Raw genomic sequence first — 24,163 nt, 5'->3', positions numbered from 1 at the left:
GGGGAAACTGAGGCTCCAGGAAAGAAGCGAATGATCCAGTGTCAAGCCCCTAAGTGGCAGAGCCAGAGCTGGACCTTGGGTCCCCCAAGTCACTAAAACACTTTCCACTGTCCCCCTTCCTGGTCCCTGGTCCCACCCAAGCCCACACATCCTGAGCCCACTGGGCCGTCTGGACGGCCACCCTCAGCACCGAACCCCAGGCCAGGGTTGTGTTCGGCGGTTTGTCAAACAAATCAATTCTGGGACCCATTTGAGAATGTGACAGAAATGGACACTCTCCCCATGAAGAATGTACACGCAGACACACAAGTGTCTGCCTGTTCTGGGGGTTCGGGCCCTGGTCAGGAAGCCCAGACCTGTTTTCAGAGACCTCTTCAGTCTGACCCTGCTGCGCTGTCCAGAGATGAACCCACTACACGCCCCACCTGCCGGGTGAAAAGGGGGTCCAGCTGGGCTCCAGTCAAGGGACCCAAGACCACATCTCCCACTTCTGGGCCTGTGGTCACTGCTGCTCCAACCACCGAAGGTCAGACACTGCTGGACACCCGCTTCCGCACGGCTACCAGGCCATCCATCCAAACACTTTGTGTTTCAAAAAGAGAACGTTTATTACTTGTTCTTTTCCCCACTAGAAATTCCTTTACAACACACAAAGAAAAGCACAACTTATCTGTAGACCTACAGGGAGCACATGACCACTGCTGGCGGGAGACCACAGCGAAGGCCACAGTCCCGTTCACACAACACGGCCCAGCCCTTTCTGGGGCTTCTGGGCCCTGGTGCCAAGGACGGCGCGTGTCAGGACCGACCTTGCTGCCTGGTGACAAACACAGGGCCCGACACCAAGGTCTGGGAAGGGCAGCGGGGGTACAGGATCTGGGCAAGGAAAGGAAGTTACGCCTATATTCTGGTATAGACCCCACAAATGCCACCCCGCCCTGCACCCAGGCACTTCTGTCTTCGTGTTTTGGTTCAAGTGCTTAGACAAGTCGATTTTAAGGAACGGTGTGTGTTACCCCTGGGTGGGTGAAACCTGCTCCAACCACAAGCACTAACTTACTTCGGGCCAGCAAAGCCAGGCCTGGGAGGCTGCGTGGCTACGTTCCAGGCTGTGGGCCGCCCTGCGGGGATGAACAGGGAGGCAGGAGGGAAGACCCTGAACAGACCGCTGCCTGTGTGTCCCAACCCAGGGTCAGAGTGTCAGGACGCTCTGAGTTTGGTTTTGTTTAACTCTCCAAATTAACAGACTTCAAACGCTTCCACTTTCACGGAAATCAACAGCAACCAGACAGCTAGCAGGGCACAGAGGCTCACGCCCCTTCTGTAGAAAGGCACCAGATGGTTTGTTACAAAACACACTTTGGTCAGAAAATAGCTGGGTTTTTGGTTTCTGAGAGCACAACAAAGCTAGAGGAAAGGAGGTGTGAACTGTGTGAGGCACAGGTGAGAAGGCGGCTTTGGCATTAGGTCTGGGCTCTGCTCTGGACTCTACCCTTTCCACGCTGGTGGCCTCGGTTTTCTCATCCATAAAAAGGCAACAAAATATTCTTCCCCAAATCTGGGCGTGAGGTTTCACACATTCCCCCAGGAAGTAGGGGAGGTGGGACTCAGGGAAACACACACGGGGACGTGCAGACATGCCGAAGAGTGAGCACAGCTCACCACTGGGGGAGACGGTGGGGTGGGGGACCCTGATGGAGGGTGGTCATGCACAGGTGATCGCCACTGTTGCAGCCAGATGCTGGGGGTCTGTGGGCAGCCAGTCACACTGTTCGGAGCACTGACAGGACCACCCACCGGGACTTTGGACCCCTTCTCGTGGAAGGGCAGCTGGGATGCTCTTTGCATGCAGCACCATGGAGCAGCCCCCAGGAGCCACACCTACTGTGTGTGCTTTAAAGTGCCAGCTGTGTGTCGTCTTTGGTCAGGGGCTGCCCCCTGCCTCTGAGAGCCGCGGGGCCAGGGGCTGAAGCCCAGGCCTGCTGGGGCCCCTGCAGCAGATGAGCTGGAGGCTGCAGTCCTCTCCCGAGGCTGCGGTGCGCTCCCGTGCTCAAAAGGCGATGAGAACAAATGCTCCGACTACCTTCACTGAGGAGCAGGGCCGCCTTCAGGGAAACCGGGTCCTTAGAAAAAAGGGGCAAGAAAGGCTTTGGTCATCGTCCAGATACCCACAGCAGGGCGGAGCTCGCCTAAGAGAAGGCAGGAAGCTGGCTATGACACAGCGTTCGTGCCTGACACAAAACCCGCATCCGAGCTGAACCAGAAGTCACTGAATAAATATTCAAGGCATCCTTCAGTTCTTAGAGAAAGAGTGGGGTTAAAAAAAAAGTTTCTCCTTCCCTTTGCTCAACTGGCTGCAGCTTTGATGTGCAGGCTGACAGTGCTGCCCACCAGAAAGGGGTGGCTGGGGGTCCTAGGGCTGTCCCATCCTAACCACAGGTGGCTTTGGTCACACGTCCTGCCAGCTCTGGGTGCTCAGAAGCTGAAGAGGTCCTCCTGCTCAGCGCCGCTGCTGTCGGGTTTGTCCCAGTCGACGGGCGAGAGGCACTGGGTGTAATGGATGTCCTGTGCGGTCAGTCCAGTGTCCAGGACCTGAGGGTTCGTCCGAGACTGGGCAAGCCTGGAAGGCAGAGCTGTGTAAGCCGAGGGCCCAGGCAAGGGGCTGGTGGGGGCCGAGCAGTCAGTCCAGCCCCGCCAGCACCAGGGTCAGGAGTGAGAGGGCATGGGGGCCAAAGGAGAAAGCCCCAGACGTCAGGAGAGCTGGAGTCTACCCTCGAGGTCAAACGGCTCAGAAAACCATGGGGCAGGCAGTGGCATTCCTGCCACAGAGAGAGGCCAGGGCACCCACACCGTCCCCGGCTCCATCAGGAAATGCTCAAGACCAGGAAAAGGGCTGCACTGGCGAGGACAGTGAGAGGGACACACGTGGGAGGCAGATGGCACAACCGTGACCATACAAACTACTGGCTATCACCGCGTTTGACACAGCGCTGTTCAAGAATGAACTTAAAAGGGAGGCAGCCTAAGGGGAGGGGAGGGGAGGGGAGGGGAGGGGAGTCAGGTAAACGACGGTCCCTGCCCCTAAAAGAATGTGAGGCAGTCCGTGAAGGAGGGAGGCGTCTCAAACAGCCTGCAGACCTGCTCCTGATAGGCAGCGGTAAGTGCAAATCAGGAACCCAAGTGCAAATATGACGAGCTGATCGATGCAAAAAAATGCATATGAACAGGATTAGCACGAATGAAGCCCCACAGTCTGGGCTGCGGGATTACAGGGTGGTATCATTCCCTGTTTAAGGCTTGGCTGATTTTCAGAGTTGTTAGTAAAAGGCTACACAGTACTCAGGTAATCTGGAAGAAGCGGATGAAAGATTGTCTTCAAACGAGGGGGCGGTAGTCAGCCAGTGAGGCCGGGAAACAGCCACAAGACCGTCTCTGCCTCCGTGAAGGAGCCGCAGGTGCCCCCGCCCTGGGACCAGGGCCTTCCGCTGGCTCCGGCAGGAAGGGCTGGGGGAGGAGGGAGAGGGATGTAGGGGCTGCCGAGTGTCCCAGGGGAGAAAGGAAGGCCTAACTTGGAACCCTGGGCTGCCCAGGCCTCTCCTCAGCCCTCTCGGTGGCCTTTTCCAAGCCGAAGGTGGCCAGGGCCACAAGGCTGGCTCCTGGGAGAAGACAGGAAAAGGCTCACACCTCAGGCGAGACGGAAATAGCTCCTTGCTCCGCCCGACATTCCTCCTCTGCGCAATGCTTCATGAGCCTGAGTAAGCACTGCCTTCTCCCTTCCCTTTTCCATAAATGTAAAACCTTTGGAGGAAATAAAGCCTGCAAAAAAGCTAATGTGTAAAGGTTACAGCAGGTGGAGGAAGAGAAAAATCAGCCCGAGCTAGAGCAGTGTGTTTAGTTCAGCTCAGCTGACAGTAAAGCAGCCACCAGGAGTAGTTTTTGACTCAGCAGCAAGAGCTTTCTAGCAGACCCGGCCAACCCTAGAGAGTGAACTCCCCACCCTGGAGGTATTCAAGTGGAGATTTTCACGCCGGAGGAGGTCAGAGTTCACGTTCTCAAACATGGCAAGGGCCCCAGAGACCAGCCCACAAAAGCCAGGCCTCCTTCCCCAGCATAAGGAGCCCAGGTGATGTTACCTTGAAAATGCTTCATCCAGGTCGTCATCCAGCTCCTTGGGGGAAACAGAGGGGGAGACGTGAGCCCTGGGCGGGGGAGCCCGTGCTCACAGCTGGGACTAGTCCCAGCCCCGGATAAGCTACGGGGGCTCTAGACGCAAGCACCGAAGTGCGGTGGGAACCTGCCGGAACGGGCACGGGCAGGCCTCCCGCCCGGCTGCTGCCACCAGCCCGCATCTCAGCCCGTGAGCCCAAACCTGGAATGTGGCACAGGGGAAAGGGCACCCCGGTGCCTGGACAACTGGGTGGGCTCAGTTCCCAGCTCTGTCACTGCTCGACTGACCCCTCAGGCAAGTCACCACTCCTCTTTGAGACTCAGCTTCTCCTTCCATAAAATGAGGGGTTGGACCGCAAGCCTACTAAGGCTTTCGGATTCTCAGGGGAAGAGGGTGGGGAAGGTTTCCTTGCTTTCATTCACTTCCAAAAGCCCAGCCCAAATTCCAAGCTCAAGGATAACTGCGTAGGTGGGAAAACAATGGGGGAGGCCCCGGCACGGTCTCTCTGAGGCTTGGACAGGGGCCAAGGGTGGCTCCGGGCAGCACAGGATAGGCGCAGAGCGCCTGCCCGGCGGACGCCGGGTGGCCCCCACCGGGCAGCAGGATTGGACAGTTTTCCTGTCCTTCAACGCACCAGACTTTTTAAATTGAAGAGATATGACAAGTGATGCGTGATTCGGCAATGGACCCTGGACCAGAGGAAGGACACTGCGGGGGCCAGCGGAGAAACAAGGACGAGGCCTACAGATGACACGATAATGCCATGTCAGTGTCACTGCCGTGATTCTGATCGCTGTGACGCGGTCACATGAGATGCTAAGGTTTGGGGAATCTGGAGGAAGGAGGACCAAAAATTCTTTGTATTGTTTTTGTAACATTTTTTATGTCTAAAATTACTTCCAAATGAAAAAAAAATTTAATTTCAATTAAAAAAATCAGGTTCCTCTGGGAGCTTCTGCAGACGGAGGTCAGCACCCTCACTGAAGGAGTAAAATTCCGAGATGCACAGAGGTCAGCAGGCTTGCCCGAGGTCACAGAGCAAGTCAGGGCCAGCAGCTGCCTGCCCATCTCTCAGACTCCTCGTGCAGAGGGCTGAGGGGGGAGGGGTGTCAGGAACAGACTCTGCCCGCCCAGAGAACAAGGGAGCCTTTGGCTCCTCTGCCGGTGGGTTGAGCCGTGGATGCTTTGCCCAAGAGGCCGGGCATTGTGAGGAGACAGCTGTGCTGGGAGCCAGGCCTGTTGGGGACACAGCCCTGGGTTCAAAGGGGACATTGTTCACCCCCTACCCTGGGTCTGGGGGCTGCTAGGCTGGGTCTGGCCCTCTCAGATGCCTGTAGGTCATGGCGCCAGGCCCTGGACCACCCTTCAGCCTCATCCAGGGATCAGGCTGAGGCCCACTGGACCCCCGTGGGGTCGCCAGGCCGCAGGAACACTCACCCAGACAACGCTGCTGTTGTTCAAGGCTGGAGCCCTCGGCGCCTCGTCCACATTAGTGGTATTAGCGCTGACCGGGGAGAGCGGGGCCTTCTCTTCCAAGTCCAGTAGGTTCCCAGTGGCAACCACTATGAGGGGTCCGGTCAGACATGTCAGTGGGAGAGGGGCCTCCAGTCTCCCGGCATCTCCTGGTCCATCCTGGGGCGTCCTGGGCTGCCTTGGTCCTTGACCCCCTCCTTGGGCATGGCCATTCCCAGTCTCCACCCAGAGCCCCACCATGGCGCCTCCCAAAGCCGCTGGACACCTGCCTACAACATGAGAACCTTCCCCCAACTACTGGTTTAGGCTGCAACCTTTATATCCACAGCAAGTGTGAGGTTTTTTAAGAAATCCCACAACACAATATAAAATATATACCGAGAGATATATACATATATTCTTATTTTTGCCTAGGGACATATCTGGAAGAACATGCACCATAATGAGGCTTTTCCCTTATTGACATATTCTAATTTCTCTATAACTACCATGTGTTATTTATTTAACAAAACAATTTATGGGGGTGGGCTGGGAAGGGAGTAAAAGGCAGAAAACTGTATTTGAACAACAATTAAAATTTAAAAAAAATTTTAAAAACCCAGAGGTTGCTCCTGCCCAGGAGGGAGTGAGGCCTCTGGATAGAGGGCAGACCCCACGCCATGCAGCTGATCCCAGCCCCCCTTCCCCTGGCAAGACTCACGGTTCTTCAACGAGGGGGTGCTGTCGCGGCGGCCCCCGCCCAGGATGTCCCCTCCCTCTTGGCTGGCTTTCTCCCTCTTCTCCTTCTCTGCGGGAGCAAGGCACAGCGCTGCAGAGCTCTGCCCCCAGCACTGTCCCCAGCACCTGCCAGGCAGGGAGCAGGCTGTGGCCAACCCCAGGGGGCAAGTTCAGGTCTCCATTGGAAGGAAAGGAACTCTGCAGATTTCAATTAATCCCCACAAGCACCTGGGGTAGGCGGGGGAGAGGGAGGGGTTCCCGCTTCCTCTGAGAGGGACGCTGAGACTCAGGGAGGTGCAAGGACCTGTCCAAAGCCGCGAAGCAGGTAGATGACAAGGGGGAGAGCCAGCCCAGGCCTTTCCCGTCCTCTCTGCGCCCCACACTGCTCTGCCAGCCTTCTTCAACGCTCCCTCCACACCCCCACTCACCCGTGATGTCTGTGAACAAGACTCACCTTCCTTGGACACCTGCCAAAACTCAAAGGCAACTTTGAAGGCCTGAGCTACTGTGAGGGTGACAGCCTGAGCCTGAAAAACAGGAAGTGGGGTCGGGCAGAGGTGCAGTGTTAGGCAGGTAACAGCACGTCTGAACCGGAGGCTGGCCGGGCCCACCCTGGCTCCATTCCAAGGCTCCAGAATGCCCGATAGATGGAGGCAGAGTCCCGGCCCCTCCCAGGCCACAAAGCAGCTAGGGTCATAATGAAGCTGCCCCCTCCCCAGACAGCTGGGGCCCCATCTTCACCACCTGTAGCCTAGCCAAGGTCCCGCCCTCATTCCAGCCCCTGCCTTGGCAATGGCTTTTTCCCTTCCCTTTGGACTTCCCTAAATTCAATTAACTATGAGGCTTACTTTCTCTGGGAAGCCCTCCCTCATTACTCGAGGACTTCACACAGTTACTTAACTCTTGGAATTAAAGAATAGAAAAGCTAGACTTGGAAAGGTTCCGAGCACCGTCTGAATGAGCCACAGCCTCAGAGGCAAAGGTCAGACTGGTTATTGCTATCAAGGGTCAGGGGGCTCATAACTGAATCCCAGAAAGGCAGCTGGAGGCTCACACATTCCCTGGCAAAAGCAAGAGGTCAATGAGCGCCCGTGGCAGGGGATCAAAACCAGTCCGTGCCATAACCCACCTGTAAGGAGGGGCCATACCCTGGCCCTTCGCCCCTGGGGAACTCCCATCCACTGTTCAAACCCAACTCAAATGTCACCCCCTCCCTCGTGTCACCAGCTTACATGCCTGTGTCGCCCAATCTGGGTACTCACTAAAGGCAAGAATCACCCTGGTTCCCTGAGCCCTCCAGAGGCGCAGCATGCCGGCTGACCTGAGTTTGCCCAGGAGGCAGGCATCCTGAGGCCTGCCGCTCCGGCCAGGACTGACCCCCAGCCCGCATTCGGCTCCTTCCTTTCTGGTTCTACTCAACCGGTTCAGCTTCTGGGAGTGGGAGTCCCAGAGCTCACAGCTATTGCTGGAAGCGACAGCCAGCTTCCTTCTGAAACCCTGGGCCTTGGGAAGCAAACAGCAGACCCTTTCAAGTGGACAAGTTCAGGCTGAACCAGCCTCTGCCACACTCCCTTCCACTCTGCCAGACAACTTACTTTAATTGAGAAATGAATCTGTGGCTACCGCCTTTAAAACTCTTTTTTTTTTTTCATTTAAAATCCCTAAACAAGCTGACTGATCCACGCCAATTAAACTTCACGAAGTATAAAATCTCATTTGAATGTCTCCGTCATTTACATTTTTGATGGAAGTACAGGCACTTTATGGCAAAACTTAAATATGGTAATTAAGTATGAAACTCTTCACAGCTGTTTACAATTTAAGCTGTCACGTCTGAATCAAGTTTAATAGACCCAGTTACCATTGAGAATTGCCCATGAACTAAAAATATGGACTAATTACAAGCCCAAGTCAGACCACTATACACCCAAGCAGGGGCTGGTCACCCAGTGTGGCAGGGAGGTGGAAACACCATTATTTTTGCCTCCAGAAAAATCTGTGGGCACAAGCCTAGTAGCATTTTTGCATAAATCTGCTTGTTCATTTGCATACATTCCTGCCCTCTCACCCTGAATTCCTGAACTGAAAGTTAAACCAAATATAACCCAAGGTTTGAAGGTGTACAGGTGGCCGCAAGCCCAGGCCGGGCAGGGACTGGGAGGGGTCTGGGCCCCGCTTCCTGGGGCAGCTGCAGGAAGTCGGGCAGCATAAGAAGGAACGACTGCCCCAGCCTGCCCATGGTGGTGGGGAGATGAGAGAGGGGCAGAGGGCGGGAGTCCTCCTTGCCTATTCCTCTCAGTGCCTTTGGCCTGTGGGTCTATCTTGTCACCCTAACCAGGTTCTACTTTGCCCAGTTTTTCATGTCCCTGTCTTGTTCCCAGTAACCAGGCTGTTAGCTCCTCAGTGGGGCCAGGTCTAGTTTAGGGTTGCAGAACTGGGATAGGACCACAGGATCCCAGATTCTAGCCTGGTATTCAGAGTCCCCTATCACTCTGCTGGCCCAGATGCATAAATCTCTGCACAAAAGGATTACCCAAGAAATGCCAATGGCCACGTGAGGGAGAACAGCTCTACCCCGCCCTGCCCGGGCTGGGATTAAGGGTATCACTTTGCTCACCACCAGTGCACCTGCACCACAACCCTCCACCTTCACTTCAGAGTCTAGAGGCTGAAGTGCTTGCTGAGGCTTCCCAGCTGGGAAATAGAAATGTTGCTTTGTAGAGACGTATCCTGGCCATGCCTGACAGGGGCCACTGGGGAAGGGAGGCCCGGGGGTGGAACTGCCTGAGTTGAGCTGAACTGGTGGGCAACCCAGGGAGGAACCCCTTGCCCCCTACCCTGCATGGGTTATGGGCATCTTGCTCATTCAGACATCCAGGCAAGAAAGGGTGGGGATGTAGAGACTGTGGGCCCCGGGCCAAAAGGAGTGAGGACTCAGTCAACATCCAAATTCAAGGCTCCCCTGCAGGTTGACTCCACCTTGCCATCCTGCCAGGCTCCAGTGACACTTGAGTCCTCAACTACCGTTCACTCGACTAAATTCTGCACCGCTGTGTCTTTGCACTCACCCTCTCACCACCCCCACCCTCTTGCCTGGCGAACTTCTACCTATACACATCCTTCAAAGCCCAATTCAAAATGCCCCTTATCTGCAAGTCTTGCTGATGTCCAGCAAGACTTTGTAACCTCCAGCTAGAACCAAGACCCCCGTATTCCGGTTTCTGAACCCAGCTTCTTCTCCCCGACTGCCTAGTTCACGTCTCCATGGCCAATTCCTGGGTCCCTGGCACCCGACGCAGGGCTTAGCCCAGGACAGACAGCAGTGAACATCCGTGGGAGTCCCTGCCAGCAAACCCAGAGGCAGCCATTTCACCTGCTGCCTCCTCCTCGGAAACATCCACTAAGCCCCCAGAATCTCGGGATTTCCATGATGGCCAGGCCACCAGGCCATCAACACACTGCCGGCTTGGGCTCAGCTGAGGCCTTAGGGACCGCATCCTTGCATCAGACGGTCCTATTTCCACCACCCAGGGCTGGGCTAGCTCCTCAAGGGGCCTCCCTGGGCCTCCCTGAAGGTGGGAGGCCAGGCAGGAGAGGGCAGAAAAGAAGAACAAGGCGTGATCCAGCCAGTCATCCCCGACACAGATGAGAGCCTGCTGAGAAGGGTGAGCGTTTGGGCCTAGATGTCCAGCAGGGGCCCTTCCCTCTGCCCGGTCAGGACTCTGCTGTCGGCATGAAGCGGTAGCTGGGCTGTTTACCTCAGCACTGACCTCTTGGCCTGGGGCAGGCTGATTTTGATCAGCCCCATCTAAAGTCCTCTGGACCTGGACCGGGCCTCCCTTCACCACTGGGCCAGCATCTGCTTTCTTATACCCCCCAACCTCCCTTTCCCAGAGGAAGCCTCTGCATCTTGGGAGCTCCCCCGCCCACCCGCCCCGCCCCGCCCCACCCCCCGCACAGCCCGGAGCAATGGTCACAGCCAGCTGCCCTGCCCAGTGTCTGTTCTGGTCAGTGGGGAGGAAAAGACGAACAATGGGCTCATAATGAGCCTGTATTTTTAAGTTAGTGTGGCCTCACAAGAAACAAAGCCGGGAGTCTACTATCCCGGGAGAAGTCACCACAACTCAGGGACGTGGCATCAACGAGGCACGGGGTAAGTGGCTGGAGGCACCGAGTCTGCAGAAAAGAAAAAAGGTGCGAAAAAGAAACCGGGGCCTTTCAGAACCAACCTGGAGGTCCCTGAGGTGGCCTCCTCATTCTGCTGATGGGCAAGCAGCCCAGAGAAAGGCAGGGTCTTATCTGTGGTCACACAGTAAGTACATCAGCTAGGATCAGGCCCCTCACCTGTCTCCTCCTGTAGTGAGACCTGTGGCCGGCTGAACTGTGCCCCCAAAGGTGTCCCATCCTAATCCCTGGAAACTGAGTGTAACCTCACAAGGCAAAAGGGACCTCACAGGTGTGGTTACATCAAGGATTTTGAGGTGGAGGATTATCCTGGATTACCCTGTGGGCCCAATCCCAAAGGGCCTTATGAGAGGGAGGCAGGAGGGCCCAAGTCAGAAATTGCAATGTGATGAGGGAAACAGAGAGACTGGCAGATGCTACGCTGCTGACACCGAGGCGCGAGGAGGGGCCGAGGCGCAAGGAGGGGCCGAGGCGCGAGGAGGGACCGTGAACCAAGGAACGCAGTGGCCTCTAAAACTAACAAGGCAAGGGAACGTATCTCCCCTGGAACTTTCAGAAGGAAACAACCCCGCCAGCCCATTTCAGACCTCTGACCCCCAAAACCATGCGAGAGTAAGTCTGTGTTCTTTTAAACACTAAGTCTGTGGTGGCCAGTGTGGCTCAGGTCGGAGTGTCACTCCGTAGACCAAAAGGTCTCGGGTTCGATCCCCCCGTCGGGGGCGCATACAAGAAGGCAACTGTGGGCTGTTTCTCTCACATGGATGTTTCTCTCTCTCTCTCCCTCCCTCTCTCTGAAAGCAATAAAAAAAGTCCTCAGGCAAAGATGAAAAAACAAAACAAAATAAACACTAAGGTTGTGGTAATTTCTTACAGCAGCAATAGGAAATGTATCTAAAGCCTGCCTGATGGGTATGGCAGGAGGTCTGGGGATCCGTTTAAAGACTGACGACCCTGATGACAGCGGGGGTGGGGGGGGCGGGAGGGGGAGAGATCGTGTCTCCTTGACTCCCAGGACCGTAGGGCATGGGGACTGGTGTTCCGGGCTCCGTACACAGAGGTTAATAGAGGCCAATACTAAAATCAATACATGTCCGGAACCTCTTTCCAGGGCAAATGCTCAGACTTCGGGAGCCTTGAAAATAAAGGAGGTTTTCAACACCAAAGGTTCACTTGCTCCAGCTGTGTGCGGGCCCCAAAGTTCACATGCCCAGAGACCACCGAGATTCCCACTGGTCCCTGCTAGATGTGACCGGGGGCGGCCTGGATACGGGGCCAGGAGTCCCTGGCTCCTTACAGCCATGTAAGGAGGGGGAAATACCCTCACTTTGCCTGGATACTTGTCATCTTCAGCAAGACGGCTTACCTCTCTGAGTCTGTTTTCTCATTAAAAATAAAATGAAAACAATGAAGACAGCAACTGCCCCCACCTCACAGCGCTGCTGTGAGTATTAAATGAGACACCTTAAAGCCCACCACTGAAACAAGCACGTAACATACCAAAACAGTGGCCCTTTCCCTCCCTGCTCTGGCCACAGGAAGCCGAGCCTCCCAGGAAGAGCTTTTGCCCTTCATCCTGGGACCCTCTGATCACCCATCTATAAGGACTAATCCTTACAAGGCCCTGCACCTCCAGACCACACTATTAACAGGAGATGCCCCCCAAATCTCAAATCCAACAAATCGTGTTAGACAGAGGAAGGGGCCCAGGGCACTCACTGGGGACACAGGCTTGTCACTGCTCACAGCCCACTGTGTCAGGTGTCCTGGTGCCCCCCCGGCTCTCACCACCCACGTGGCTTTCCCAGGGATTTCACATTTTCAGTGATGTGTCACCTTGGTCTTGCCCCCCCACCAGACAGGGCCCCCGAGGACAGGCTGCCAAGGCAGGCAGAGCCTGCCCAAGTCCCAGCCCCGCCCTGCTAACCACTTTCCGCTTGGTGCAGAGGAAGGCGTGGCACTCTAGATTCTCGCTGTGCTGGCTCTGGGCGATGTAGGCAAACACCTTGCCGTGCATCTTGTCCGCCGTGCAGTAGGAGATCCTGAAAGGCAAGTGGGAAATATCACCAGATCCCTGCATGGGGGCCTGACAACCTCCAGGACACCCCATAGGACATCTCCCCTGAGTTTCAGAGAGCTGGCCTTGGCCTCTGGGCCTGGTATTCTGGGCTATCTATGGGGGAAGGTGAGGCAGGGGTGGCAGGCCACAACCCAGGCTAGACAGGAAGGACTGGGGCAAAGACAGGAAGAGGGGCATTTTCTCTGCTCTACAGAGCCACACCCCAAAACTATAATAGCTGAGCCTCTACTGTGTACCAGGCAACATTCAGATATCAGCTCATTTAACTCTCTGAGCTGCCCTCTGAGATGGTTCTATTATTATTCCCCCTTTTCAGATGAGAAAACTGAAGCTAGCAGTCTTAGACCGCCAAGCTAGTGGCGGAGCTGAAACCTGACCTCACCTGCTGCCTCCAGAGGCCGTAACCACTGCCATACTACCTCTTAAGGGTTTGTGGGGACCAACTGGAAGGGAAGTGGAACACTGCCCACCCACTGGGGCCCTTTACCTGGCCTCCCCCTCCCCGCCCTGCCCTCTGATCACGCCCCTGACCAGAGGTCAGAAGAGTTCTAAGCCTGTCCCTCCCAGAGTGACTGAGTCTAGCAGATTCTCCTGGAGATTAGATGGAGTGGAAGAGCTGGGAGTAGGGTGAGGTGTATGGGAATGACCAGACCAGGAGCCCCCGTGGGTCCAGGAGCTCCCTCCTCTTGCAACACTCGCCTCCCTTGCCTGACCCCTCCATGCTGGCTCCAGTCATGCCGAGAATCTCAGTCAGCAGGGGAACTGGCAGCCCAGAATGGGGATAGGAGTTCAGCAGACTCCCTTACCCAGTGTGGGCCCAGCTTCAACCACAGGCACTGACATAGGCGTTAGCAGCACCACTTGAGACTCCCAAGATGGTCGACCACCCTTCTCCATCCAGCTTGCCACCTCTGCCAAGAGGCCTTTCCAGGTTTTCCCCAGGCAGGGCCCTCCTTCTCTTCCCTCTTGGGAAATACTTATACCCTATCTCCTACTTCCTCCCCTCCATTCCCTCCTAGACTGGAAACTCTTTGAGGGGCAAGGCTGGGTCTAATACCTCACCCAGGTATCAGAGGCAGACAGAATTAAGGTTAAAAATACCAGCCAGAAACTCGAAAGCCACCCCACCCCCACCCCAGTACTGGCTTGTGCTCCAGACAGCTGAGCCGCCTGCTTAGAGACAAAGCAATATGGTAGAGGGATGCTTGGCAGACCAGGGCTGGCTGGACAGAACTCTGGCATTGGTGTCCTGGTCCAAGCTTAGCCACTACCTCATTGTGAGGCTTTGGGCAATTCCCTCTCTGGACCTGAGATTCTGTTTGTAATATGTATCCCTGCAGTCCCTTCCAGCTCTGAAACCCTACAGCTGACCAGCCAAGAGAGGATGGGGAGAGCTTGAGGCTCCAAGGGCTGGGATCTGCCTCCCCCCTCCTTCGAAACTGATACCATCTACACTCTGGCCTGCGACTCTGCCTTCAGATATCACCTCATTTAATTCAGTGGAATCCTGGACACCTGGCCGGACGTGCAGAGCAGAGCTGCTGCATTCACAGCAGAGGGAGTGGACCATGACTCTGCAGCTCTCTGCTCCAAGCCTGACTCAGCAGCAGCCTGCTTGGGTGGGTGGGAGGGCACAGTTCCCAGTCCTGATCAGGCCTCAGCTGCCTGCTGCAACTAGTGATCAGGGCAGCAGCCCCTGCCATTTAACCAAGTGCTGATGTAAGCCAGGTGCTGTGCACCCACGTTTCATTACAGCCCCGTGAGGCAGGATCTGTTTCCACCCCAATTTACAGATGAGGAAACTAAGTCTCCACGGTCATTCAGACAGGAATGATAGAGCCTTGCTGCAGACACGACACTCCTACTGCCCCCAGTAGCAGAGTGAATGTGGGCGATGCTGAGCATACCTGTAAATGGACACGTTCTCAATGAGCTGGTTGGTGATGCCGTCGGTCAGGATAATCCCCCGTGGAGACACCTTGAGAGTCACCTTCTGTAGCTTCTTCCCGCTGGCCTTGGCCTTGGGGCAGACATGGGTCAAAGGAGCCTGCCTGCCTCACTTAGGACCCACCCTCATGGCTTCATCTAGCTGCTCCAAGCCCTGGACTCCAGGCCCATGTGAGGCCTCAGCTGAGGTGACCGGAAGATGTGATTGAGAAGACGATTCAGCCACCACCTTCTTCTAACAGAGAAGGGGACAACTGCTGCTCACTGTGCACCGGCTGTCTGCCAAGCACTGGACCTCGAGGCATCCTCACGGGCAGCAGTGCTTCTTCCCAGGAGGAAATGGAGTCAGAGAGGTTAAGGGACTTGCCCAAGGACACACAGCTAGGAGGGACCTCAGACTCTGAGCACTGAGTGGACTATCGCAACCCGGCAGGAAGACTCCTGGGGACTCTCTGCTCCACCCACGGACCCCGCCAGGGCCTGAGCTGAGGGGTCTGAGACCACCAAGGGAGGTGAATTTATAGGGCCCACGTTTGCTCAGAGCTGCAGAAGGGAAAATCTGGTCCCTGTTGTGCTAACCTGCCCCTCAGGCTACAGAGCAGGTGACTGGGTGACAGTAACTTCCCCCACTCCTTCCTAGCACAAAGTCACCAGCCATTAGGCAGGGGGCCTGGGCTGTGGAGGGGCGGCTGGGGCAGGGCAAGGCCACAACTGCTAGAGACGTGGGCACTGACCAGGGTTCCCCCTGCAAGTCTAACTGCTACCCTCTCCCAGAGTGCCTGAGCCAGATGCAAGGGGACTCAAGGGCAGGGACGGGTCAGACACATCCAATTGGGATGATAAGCAGGGGACAATCGGCACTCCGGAAAGAAGCTGGCCCTGGCTCCCACAGCTGGGGCTCACCGTGGTCACGATCCTCTTGACAGCAGCTGCCGACATCTCCTCGCCCTTGGGCTGCTCCACCAGTGTCATGCCCAGGTACTTGAGGCTGAAGATCATCCCCTCAAGCAATGTCTCCCGAGTGTCTGTCCAGTTCTCAGGCAGCTCTGGGAGGGAGAGGACAGGCCCTCAGGCCCTGCTGGGCAGGCCCATCCCGGCTACAGCTCTCACAGCCCGTTTCCCAGGAGACCCAGCAAGGGATGGCAGAGTCCCCCATCACTGTTCTTTTTATAGTTAATAAAGGGCCAAATGAACATTTTCCAGCGTGTACCATGCCCTGTGGTACAGAAAATGTTCTCTTTAAGCCTCATGAGGACCTAGAAGGCAGATACTTTATCACACCCACTTACAAAGACACTGAGGCTCGGAGAGGCGAAATCACATAACCGAGTCCAAAGAGCCAGCAAGTACAGGAGCCGAGATTCAAACTCATGCTTTCAAGTTCAAAGCCTAAACTCAAATTCAATACTAGCACTTGCTGAGGGCAAAACATACCATATTCCTACTGAATCTTCAATGTAATCCTGCAAGGTTGATATTATCCTCACTTCAGAGATTAGGAAACTGAGGCTCAGAGAGGCAGAGTCACCAGACAATGGCCCCATATAACGAGTAAAGGGAGCCCAGGAGTCACTCAGATATGGGCCCTCCTCGAGAAGAAATCAGAACCACCACCGCCATCAGGATACAACAGAGCTACCAAGTAACGGATGGCAATAATCACAAAGCAGCAGCTCTTACCATTATCTCTAGTACTTACAGCCACCTTGCAAGCAGGCATTTTTAATTTCCATTTCACAGATAAGAAAACAGGCTCAAAAGACCAGTAACATGTCCAATTAGCTGTCTATCTGTCTAAAGCCCAAAGCCTGGCCATCAGTCAATATTATCTTCCCATGAGGCAAACTAGCTTAATGTTAGCAAAAGGTCAGAGGGAAGTTCCTAGAGCCAGAGGTCTTTCCTCCCTCAGTTCCTAATTCCTGAGGCTTCTCCGCTGTTGGGAGATACCCAGACCACCACTTCCCACCACAAGTCCATCTAAGCAGGGATGGCAAAGTATGTGCTGCCATGTCCATCTTCTGTGTCCCTGGCAGACATTGCTAATCAATTGCAGACCTCTCTATTCCCTCTAATTTCCAGGCTTTGGACTGGTTCTCAGCACAAGGCTCTAAGCAGGCAATACCAATCAGCAGTGGCCTTGTTCATTTCACTATCCGTCACTGCCCTACGGCAAACGTCCCCCCATCACCACCATTTTCATGTCCCCACTCTCCCATTTCCTCCAGTTCAGCCCTTTCCTGGCCTATGGCCAAAGCCACTTCCGCTGCTTCCATTCCAAAGGGCCAAAGCTTGCCAAGGTCACAGACGACCTCTTTGCTGTCAAAACATTCCCCAGCCCTCCTTGACCTCTGAGATGCTCGACATTTTTCTGCATTCCTCCTTCCCTGGCCTGACCCCTTCCCAATTCTGTGGTCCCCTGGAAGAGGGCCTGAGTAGACTGGTTGCCACTCATCAGCCTCAGAGACCTTCTGGCCGAACCCCGCCCTCGACAGAGGACACGGAAGCCCAGAGAAGAATGGGACTTGTGCAGGTTCTCACAAGTAAAGGGACCCCCAGCTCCTAACCCACTATAGGCAATTCCCACAGTGACCGTGGGGGAGTCATAGGTTCCCCAGCCTTCCCTCCCACAATACCCCTACACACTCACACACACGTGCTCACATCCGAAAGCAGCTCTAACCATGCAGAGCGCCTTCCTCATGATGTAACATTTACTTTCCCACTTCTGTGCCTTTGCTCATGTAGTTCCCTCTGCCACAAACACCCTTCCCCTCGCTTGACAGAGACTGCTCGAATCCAGCCTCCTCCACGAAACCTCATTGACACAGTATGGCCTAGAAAAGCAAGGGCGTTAACTTGAGAATCCCCGTTCTGACACCGAGCAGACTTGAGCGAGTTCATTACCAAGTTCATTACCATCCTTGAAGCTCAGTTTTCTCATCCATAAAGTGGGAGGAAACAGCAGTTCTCACTTACTGGGCTGTTTTGACTTTCAATGAGGTAATAAACTGTAACGTGCTCAGGAGAAGGCCCCACCCAGAGCTATGCCTGCTACCGGGCCCCAGCCCCCTGATCGGTGGGCAGCTCCTGCCTCTCCTGAGTGTGGATTTCCTTGTCTTCCTCCCACAGTCAAGCGGCTGCCTCCATACCACACGTCTTCCTCTTGAAGGGCATCCATCCCTGTCTCCCCCAGAAACTGGTACAGAAAGGTGCATTCCCACCCAGTGTTGCTGTTCCGGCTGTCCTGCTTCTCCCTGGCCCACCTCCCACCCCCTCGCCCTCCCAGGACCCGCAGGGATCCTCCTTCTCCTCCAGGGAAGCCAGCCCCCACTCCTGTACTTCTGGGCATGACTCATCTCTTTGATGAGGTGTGTGGCCTCTCATGCCCCACACCTTCTCTGAGGAACCAGCACCTGAGAGCACACCATATACACAGAGACGGGATTCGCCACCATGCCCGCCCTGCTCACTGTCCAGTCGCCTCACGTAGGCTGGAGGCCCCGGGCCCCTTCCCAGGAGGAGGCTGGGCCTCAGGAAGAGCTCTCAGAGGCCCGCAGACAAACACAGGCCTGAGTCCACAGCCTTGTTCCGGTCCGGGTTATTTTTGGCCCTGTGGTGGGTAATGACTAGGCTATTTTAACTTTGCAATTTTACAGATGACCTGCTATCCGAGTTAGCTGGGGACAGACCATATGCCCAGTCTAACTTGAGGCTGCAAGCATGCGCCCTATCCTCATTAAGGCCCCCTGCCCAGCAGTCAGAGCTGGGCAGGGTGTCCCTGTGCCCCTTCTGCTGCCCCCGGTGCCCTGGCCTGGCTGGCGTCCGGAACATCAGAGTGGCAGCCAAACCCATGGCTGGGGGAACCTCGGGCCGGGGCCCTGGCCTCCAGCCTCCCCCAGCCTGGAGGAGAGACAGCCTCAGAACTCTCAGAGTGACATCTCAGAAGAGGTCAGAAGAGGACGCAGGCTCTGCTGTGACCTGGGGTGTGGCTGCTTCTCTAGGCCAGTCTCCTTATCTGACACATGGGTTCTCAGTTCCTCGGGAACATCATCAGAAAAAAGTTCAGGGTGTGAAAAGTGCTAGGCGAATTTCATAAGTTGTTAAGATTATCAAGAGCAAATTTAAAACAACAGGGTCTATAGTGGGCTGTGGGGTTCACAGTCTCCTCATCTCCCCGGTTCTGTCCCTCTCTCGATGGGGATGATAACTTTGTCCACGCCATGAGGCTGTGGTGAGGAAGGAAGGAGGTGGTCTTAGAACCATGCCTGGTACAGACCAAGCGCCACTGAAGTGTGAGCTATGGTCATTTCCAAGGGTTAAATGCAGAGAGCTTTAATGTACACACAGCCATTTGCAGTATTTTATGAAAGTGTCAAGGAGACATTAGGGCTCCCGTCTGACAGGTGAAGAAGCACAGAGGAGCCTGGCCATGGCTCGCAACTGACAGTGCTGGGTCTGGAATCCCACAGCCCGTGCCCTCTGCCCACTCCTGCAGCCCACCACGCCCTCCTGATGCGAGGCAGAGTGGGGCTCCGGAGAGCCCAGGAGGGGCGGACATCCTGCCCTGCAGGGCTTCCTGAAAGGAATGTCTGGTGCGCCCTCAGTGGCCAGTAGGTGATCGGACTCCATCAAGCCACATACCCCTCCTCTGCCAGACCTGTGAGAAGCAGAATCCCAGCCTCCAGTCGAATGTTCCTTGTGCTTGCTGGTCCCTCTGGCTGGAATGCTTTTTCCCAGATCCCTCCCTCCTCGTATTCACCCATGTGTTCCAAAGCCACCCTCTCTGAGAGGTATTCCCCGCCTTCCTGCACTGACACTATCAGTGCCCACCTCTATCTCCTCGGTGGGGACCGTTTCCACACATGCAACGCGACGTACCACTCTCTGCCTGCAGCCTTCTGGCTGCTGGAGACACCGATGCCCATGCAGACTGGGACATTCGAGCTCCCGTGTCCAGCAGCCTTGAGCCCACCCATGACGGAGCCGCCCCGAGACAGAGTGACTGCGGAACCCATTCCACACCTCCTCCCAGGGCTCCCCACAGGATGGCGCTCTGGCCGCCCACCCACAGTGGGAAGGGGTCCACAGTGTTCACTTTTTGGACGCCCTTCCCTACTCGCTCTTCCTAACATTTCCTGGAACCTCTTCCCAGATAAATGACTTGTACTCAGATCTTTGTCTCAGCATCTGCTTCTAGAAGAATCGGAATGAAGATACCACCCTATGTAAGGCAGCTGCCCCATCATGGCTTCACCCTGCTTTACCTTTCTTCAGAGAATCACCACCGCCCACAACGGGCTACTCCTTCGCATCCCGGCCAGCCTGCCTCCCCCAGCACAGGGTGAATGCTGACGGAAAGGAGACCTGCTCGTTCACCAGACTCCCCGGTGCACCTATCGGTGTCTGACACGCAGTCAGTGCTCGACAACTACTGTTGAGGTTTGAGGGTTTACTTGTATCTTTTATTGTGAATATTAAAAAGAAGTATGCACAGATCCTCTGCCCCCCACCTACCACCGTGAACTAGCTTGGGTGAACCCGTGCCTCTTACTTCTTTAGCTGTTCTCATGGAGTTCTCCGATAGGCTGACACAACCCTCGCAGGAGCCTGAGGGTCACAAGGACCCTCTGGGGGAAAAGGTCCTGAGGGGCCAGGGTGAGTCACTGTTCAGACAGCTGGAAGAAAGGAAAATCCCTGGCCAGGGACCGAGATAGTAATTTTACGGTTCCCGAGAAGATGAGGGGGAAGCCACACGTGGGAGACGGAGAAAATCCTCCTTGGAAGCCAGGAGGCCGTGAGGTTCAGTGCAAAGAAGCCCGGGGTCCTGACTTTGCAGTGTGACCTCAGGTAACCTGCCTCCTTTCTCTGGGCTTCAGTTTCGCCACAAATAAAAGGCCGATCATGCCAACCCCAGCTGAGGACCTTGAGGGGCGAGGAGCAGGTGAAAGCTGGCAGCAGGTGTCAAGTGCACCCTTATCTCTACTGGCTTCGGTTTGGCCCGAAAACAACTGGGCCCTCAAGGTCTGAGCCCAAGGACACCACCCCCGGCCAGGCTGCCCCTACATGCCACCCCAGACACACCCCACAGCTTCCCTCTCCATCCTGTGGCTGCCAGCCCGACCTGGGACGGGGCCTGCACCAGCCCCTCCCGCAGCCGAGTCCCTGAGCCACAGTGAAAAGACAGGAGGGCCGGGGACCGGGAGCACCGCCAGCACCGCCAGCACCGCCTCTCAGGCACCATGTGGAGCTGTGTGTCGGGGTCAGTGACTCCACTTCCCTGAGCCTCTGCTCCTGTGTCTCTAAAATGGGCCTGATAAGAATCCTTGCTGTCACCTCACAAGAGCAAATGAAGTAACAGAAACAAGAACGCTGTATAAAACATTAAATGACAAAAACGGTAGTTATCATTTATCAAATTCTTTCCCTATGCCAGGCAAAACACAATTTCATTTAACCCCCACCAAAACAATCTGAGGTTATTTACAATTTACATATGAGGAAACTGAGACTTAACAATGAGGGGCAGGTGGGGATTCGATCCAGACCATTCTTGGTCCAGAAAGCCCCAGGACAGCACTCTGGGCTTATTTGGGGTCTGTAGGAGAGGGGGACTCTGCTCTCCTTTCTTCTGCAGGGATAGGCAGGCTCTGAGACCACCCCCAAACTTATCCCACCACAGTAACAGTCATATGAAAGGTACGCATAACAAGTGGGGGAAGGGGAGTGGGGAGAAGGAACCACCAATCAGACTCCAGAAGGAGGCAAGGTTATCAATAACCTCTTCAACACCCCTGTGAGGTTAGAATTCTTATCCTGCCCTGGCCGGGTGGCTCAGATGGTTGAAGCATCATGCCTACACCAAAAGGTTGCAAGTTCAATTCCTGATCAGGGCACATACGTAGGTTGTGGGTTCGATCCCTGGTTGGGGTGAACACAGGATTGATGTTTCATTCTCTCCCCCACCCTCTCTCCCTAAAAAAAATCAATTAACATATCCTCAGGTGAAGATTTAAAAAAACATTTTCATGCCTGTTTTACAGAGAAAGAAGCTGAGGATCAGAAAGGACAAGTGGCTTGTCCAAGATCAGAGCAGGCAAAAGAAACTCTCTTCTACCAACAAAGATTTCAAATTTCAAGTTCCCCAGATTGAGAGGAACTTCTCAGTTTCCTTGACTTGTCCAGCACCCCCTCCCTCCCTTATCCCAGGAGAAAATGGCAGGGTTTCCCCCACCGCAACAGTTCATTATTCTCAGAGGTCCTGGTCAAATCCCACAAATATTTAAAGGGGCTATTTCAGGAGTCATTAAGTGTGGGAGATGATGGTACAAGCCCGGCCCGGCCCTAACGGGTCTCTGACCCCGCCCCCACCCACAGGCACCAGCCTGTTTCCAGTGCCAGTCTCGGTTTAGGAGGCGGCCACCGCTGGAACAGGAGCTCAAGAGGAGGGGCAGGGCCGGCTCTCTAGGCCCAGACACGCTGGCACTCCTGGGCAGAGGGAACTCCGGCTCCCCTGGCCGAGCCCTGGAACACACGGGGAAGGGGGTGAGGTGTGGCTCTGTCAGTGGTTTCCCGGTGGGGGGAGAGGCCAAGGTTCAGGTGGTTGGCAGGGGGCGGGAGTGTGTACGAGTCCTGGCTTTGGCTCTACATCTGCCAGGGAGGCCTGTGTGACTCCAGGCAAGCCACCCCGTTTGTCCTAGCGAAAACGCAGAGACGGGCTGGGTTTCTCAGGCCTCGGGGGAAGGTGCCAGGTGACGGGTTCCCTCAGAGTAACTCGAGACGGGGAGAGGAGGGAGGCCGGATGAGGCCCCTCCCGGCCTCCCAGACGCCCTGGGGAGAGGTGGTGTCGAGACTGTAATTCTCCCGGGCGCCCAGGGACCTTCGAAGCCCGAGGGAGGGGGGAGGTGAGAGAGAAAACAGGTTTCCAAAACAGCCAGGAGGCCAACCTCCACACCTGGACTCGGCTAGAGGAGGGGACGCAGGGATCTAATGGCCGAGTGTGTGGGATCTCCTGAGATCCTAGGCTAAACTCGACACAACTTCAAGTAGGTACCTGCGAACCCAAGCTCATATGTGAGACCGTTTCTGGGTGCCCGAAGTCAAAGGATGACCTCCTGGGTTGGACAGGTGGAGGGGGCAAAGTGGGCTCCAACCGGCCGCTAATGTCGCGGCTGGGGCGCAGGGGTGAGGGGATGGGAGCATATTCCCAAGCCCTGCGCCCACTACCCCTCCCCGGGCACCGACGCGGGGATCCTCCTGCATCCCCTAACAGTCCTGGGCGGCCCGGTGACGAGGTGCTGGGGGGCGCGCAGGTCCCTCCTCCTGACCTGCAATCCCCTTCCCACTGCCGCCTGCACCTGGTGGCTCCGAGCTCCGGTCTCTTCCCCCGGCTTCTGTCCCTTCTGCCCCCCGGCACCGAACAGGCACGGAAGGGGAGCTACAACTTGACCCCAGGCGACCCCTAGCCCCTCAGGGAGCGGGTCAGGCCCCGCCTGTCCCGCCGGGCGCCCGCGAGAAACCGATCCGCGCGGCCTGACCCGCTCCCCTGGCCCCCGCCGGGCCCCGGCGGACGCGCACACACTCACTCCGGTGCCGGCCGCTGCCCCCCCAGCTCTGCTTGGCGATGCTGGGGCTTCGGATCAGCGCCCTCCCTGCGGACTTGAGCGCGTCCATGGCCGCTCCGGCCGCCGCGGTTGCCGCCGCCAAAACTCCGTCAGGGAAAACTTTCCGCAGCGGCCGGGCGGCGCGTGGGCTCCGCGCTCCTCCTCTCGGAGCGCGAGCTCCGCACCGACGTCCGACGGGGCGGGGCGAGGGCCCGGCCGGGACCCGCCCAGGACCCCGCCCCCGACAGCCCGACCCCGCCCCTCTCAGAGCGGCCCCAGCCTCTGCTCCCCGAGGCTGTCCAGACAAAGGGCGCCCTTAAGGTAGGGAGCTGAAAGCCCTAGGAAGCCCGTCTTTTCCTCCTTCTCCCTATTTCCCTTACTACTCACCCCGTAGAAGTCTGAAGGTCCGCCAGCCGCCTTCCTCTCCGCTGGGGTACCTGGAAACCTTTTCATAAATTGGGAGACTGAGGTCCAGAGATAAGGGTCCTGTTCAAGAGAAAGAGGATGCCCAGGGCAGTGGGAAGCTTAGAAGAGGAGGTGGAGGTTGTAGAACTTTGCTGGGAACGGGGAAGGGCTGTAAAAGTTCGCCTTAGCAAGACCAGTTGCACTCTAGTAGCGCAGCAGCACCCAGGCTGCTCCTTGGTGTCACTGAGGCACCCTCGGCCGCCCCATGCTCACCCCACTTCCCAAGTAGCCTTGAGGAGGTATGGTCTGGGTGTTATGCTCTGAGGTATACAGAAAGAAGCCTTAGCTCTAGCTTTGACTTGCTGTGTGACCTCAGGAAGTCCTTTCCCTCTGTGAGTCTTAATCTGTAAAATGAGACAGATCCTATCTCTAGTGATCCCTCCTCTCTGCCAGGGCCAGGTGCTGCTTGACAGAGACCCAGGCCCTGCCCTGCCGGCTAGGAGGCACATGGAGAGGATTCTGGGTGCTAGAATTCCTCAAGCACAGATATTCTAACTCCGGAATTTAGAATTCTCTCTAGGACCCTGTGCC

At 56.0% G+C, this 24,163-nt stretch overlaps 1 protein-coding gene across 1 annotated transcript; it reads right to left on the bottom strand.

The window, feature by feature from the left end:
• Positions 1–583: 583 nt before the first annotated feature.
• On the bottom strand, positions 584–23,340 carry LDLRAP1 (low density lipoprotein receptor adaptor protein 1). Its single transcript, XM_045859364.1, has 9 exons — positions 23,150–23,340; positions 15,471–15,613; positions 14,528–14,640; positions 12,468–12,582; positions 6,813–6,885; positions 6,342–6,428; positions 5,606–5,730; positions 4,134–4,168; positions 584–2,620 (listed from the first exon to the last, which is right to left on the bottom strand). Exons 1-9 carry the CDS (start codon positions 23,235–23,237, stop codon positions 2,476–2,478), a joined length of 924 nt encoding a protein of 307 aa, XP_045715320.1. The 5' UTR covers positions 23,238–23,340; the 3' UTR covers positions 584–2,475.
• Between the last annotated feature and the right edge of the window lie 823 nt (positions 23,341–24,163).

The sequence above is a fragment of the Phyllostomus hastatus genome, unplaced genomic scaffold, assembly GCF_019186645.2.
Source record: "Phyllostomus hastatus isolate PE091 unplaced genomic scaffold, TTU_PhHast_1.1 phas_scaffold_182, whole genome shotgun sequence".
Classification (NCBI taxonomy): Eukaryota; Metazoa; Chordata; class Mammalia; order Chiroptera; family Phyllostomidae; genus Phyllostomus; species Phyllostomus hastatus.
This window is presented reverse-complemented; position numbering and strand designations above follow the sequence as displayed.

What these genes read in the sequence shown, in the direction of transcription:
- LDLRAP1 (XM_045859364.1), bottom strand. Translation starts at nt 23,237, where the DNA reads ATGGACGCGCTCAAGTCCGCAGGGAGGGCGCTGATCCGAAGCCCCAGC. An exon ending in GAGAACGTGTCCATTTACAG is followed by an intron (nt 12,583 to 14,527) that starts GTATGCTCAGCA and finishes CTTGCCTTTCAG; the next exon opens with GATCTCCTACTGCACGGCGG. An exon ending in TTGGCAGGTGTCCAAGGAAG is followed by an intron (nt 6,429 to 6,812) that starts GTGAGTCTTGTT and finishes TTGCTCCCGCAG; the next exon opens with AGAAGGAGAAGAGGGAGAAA.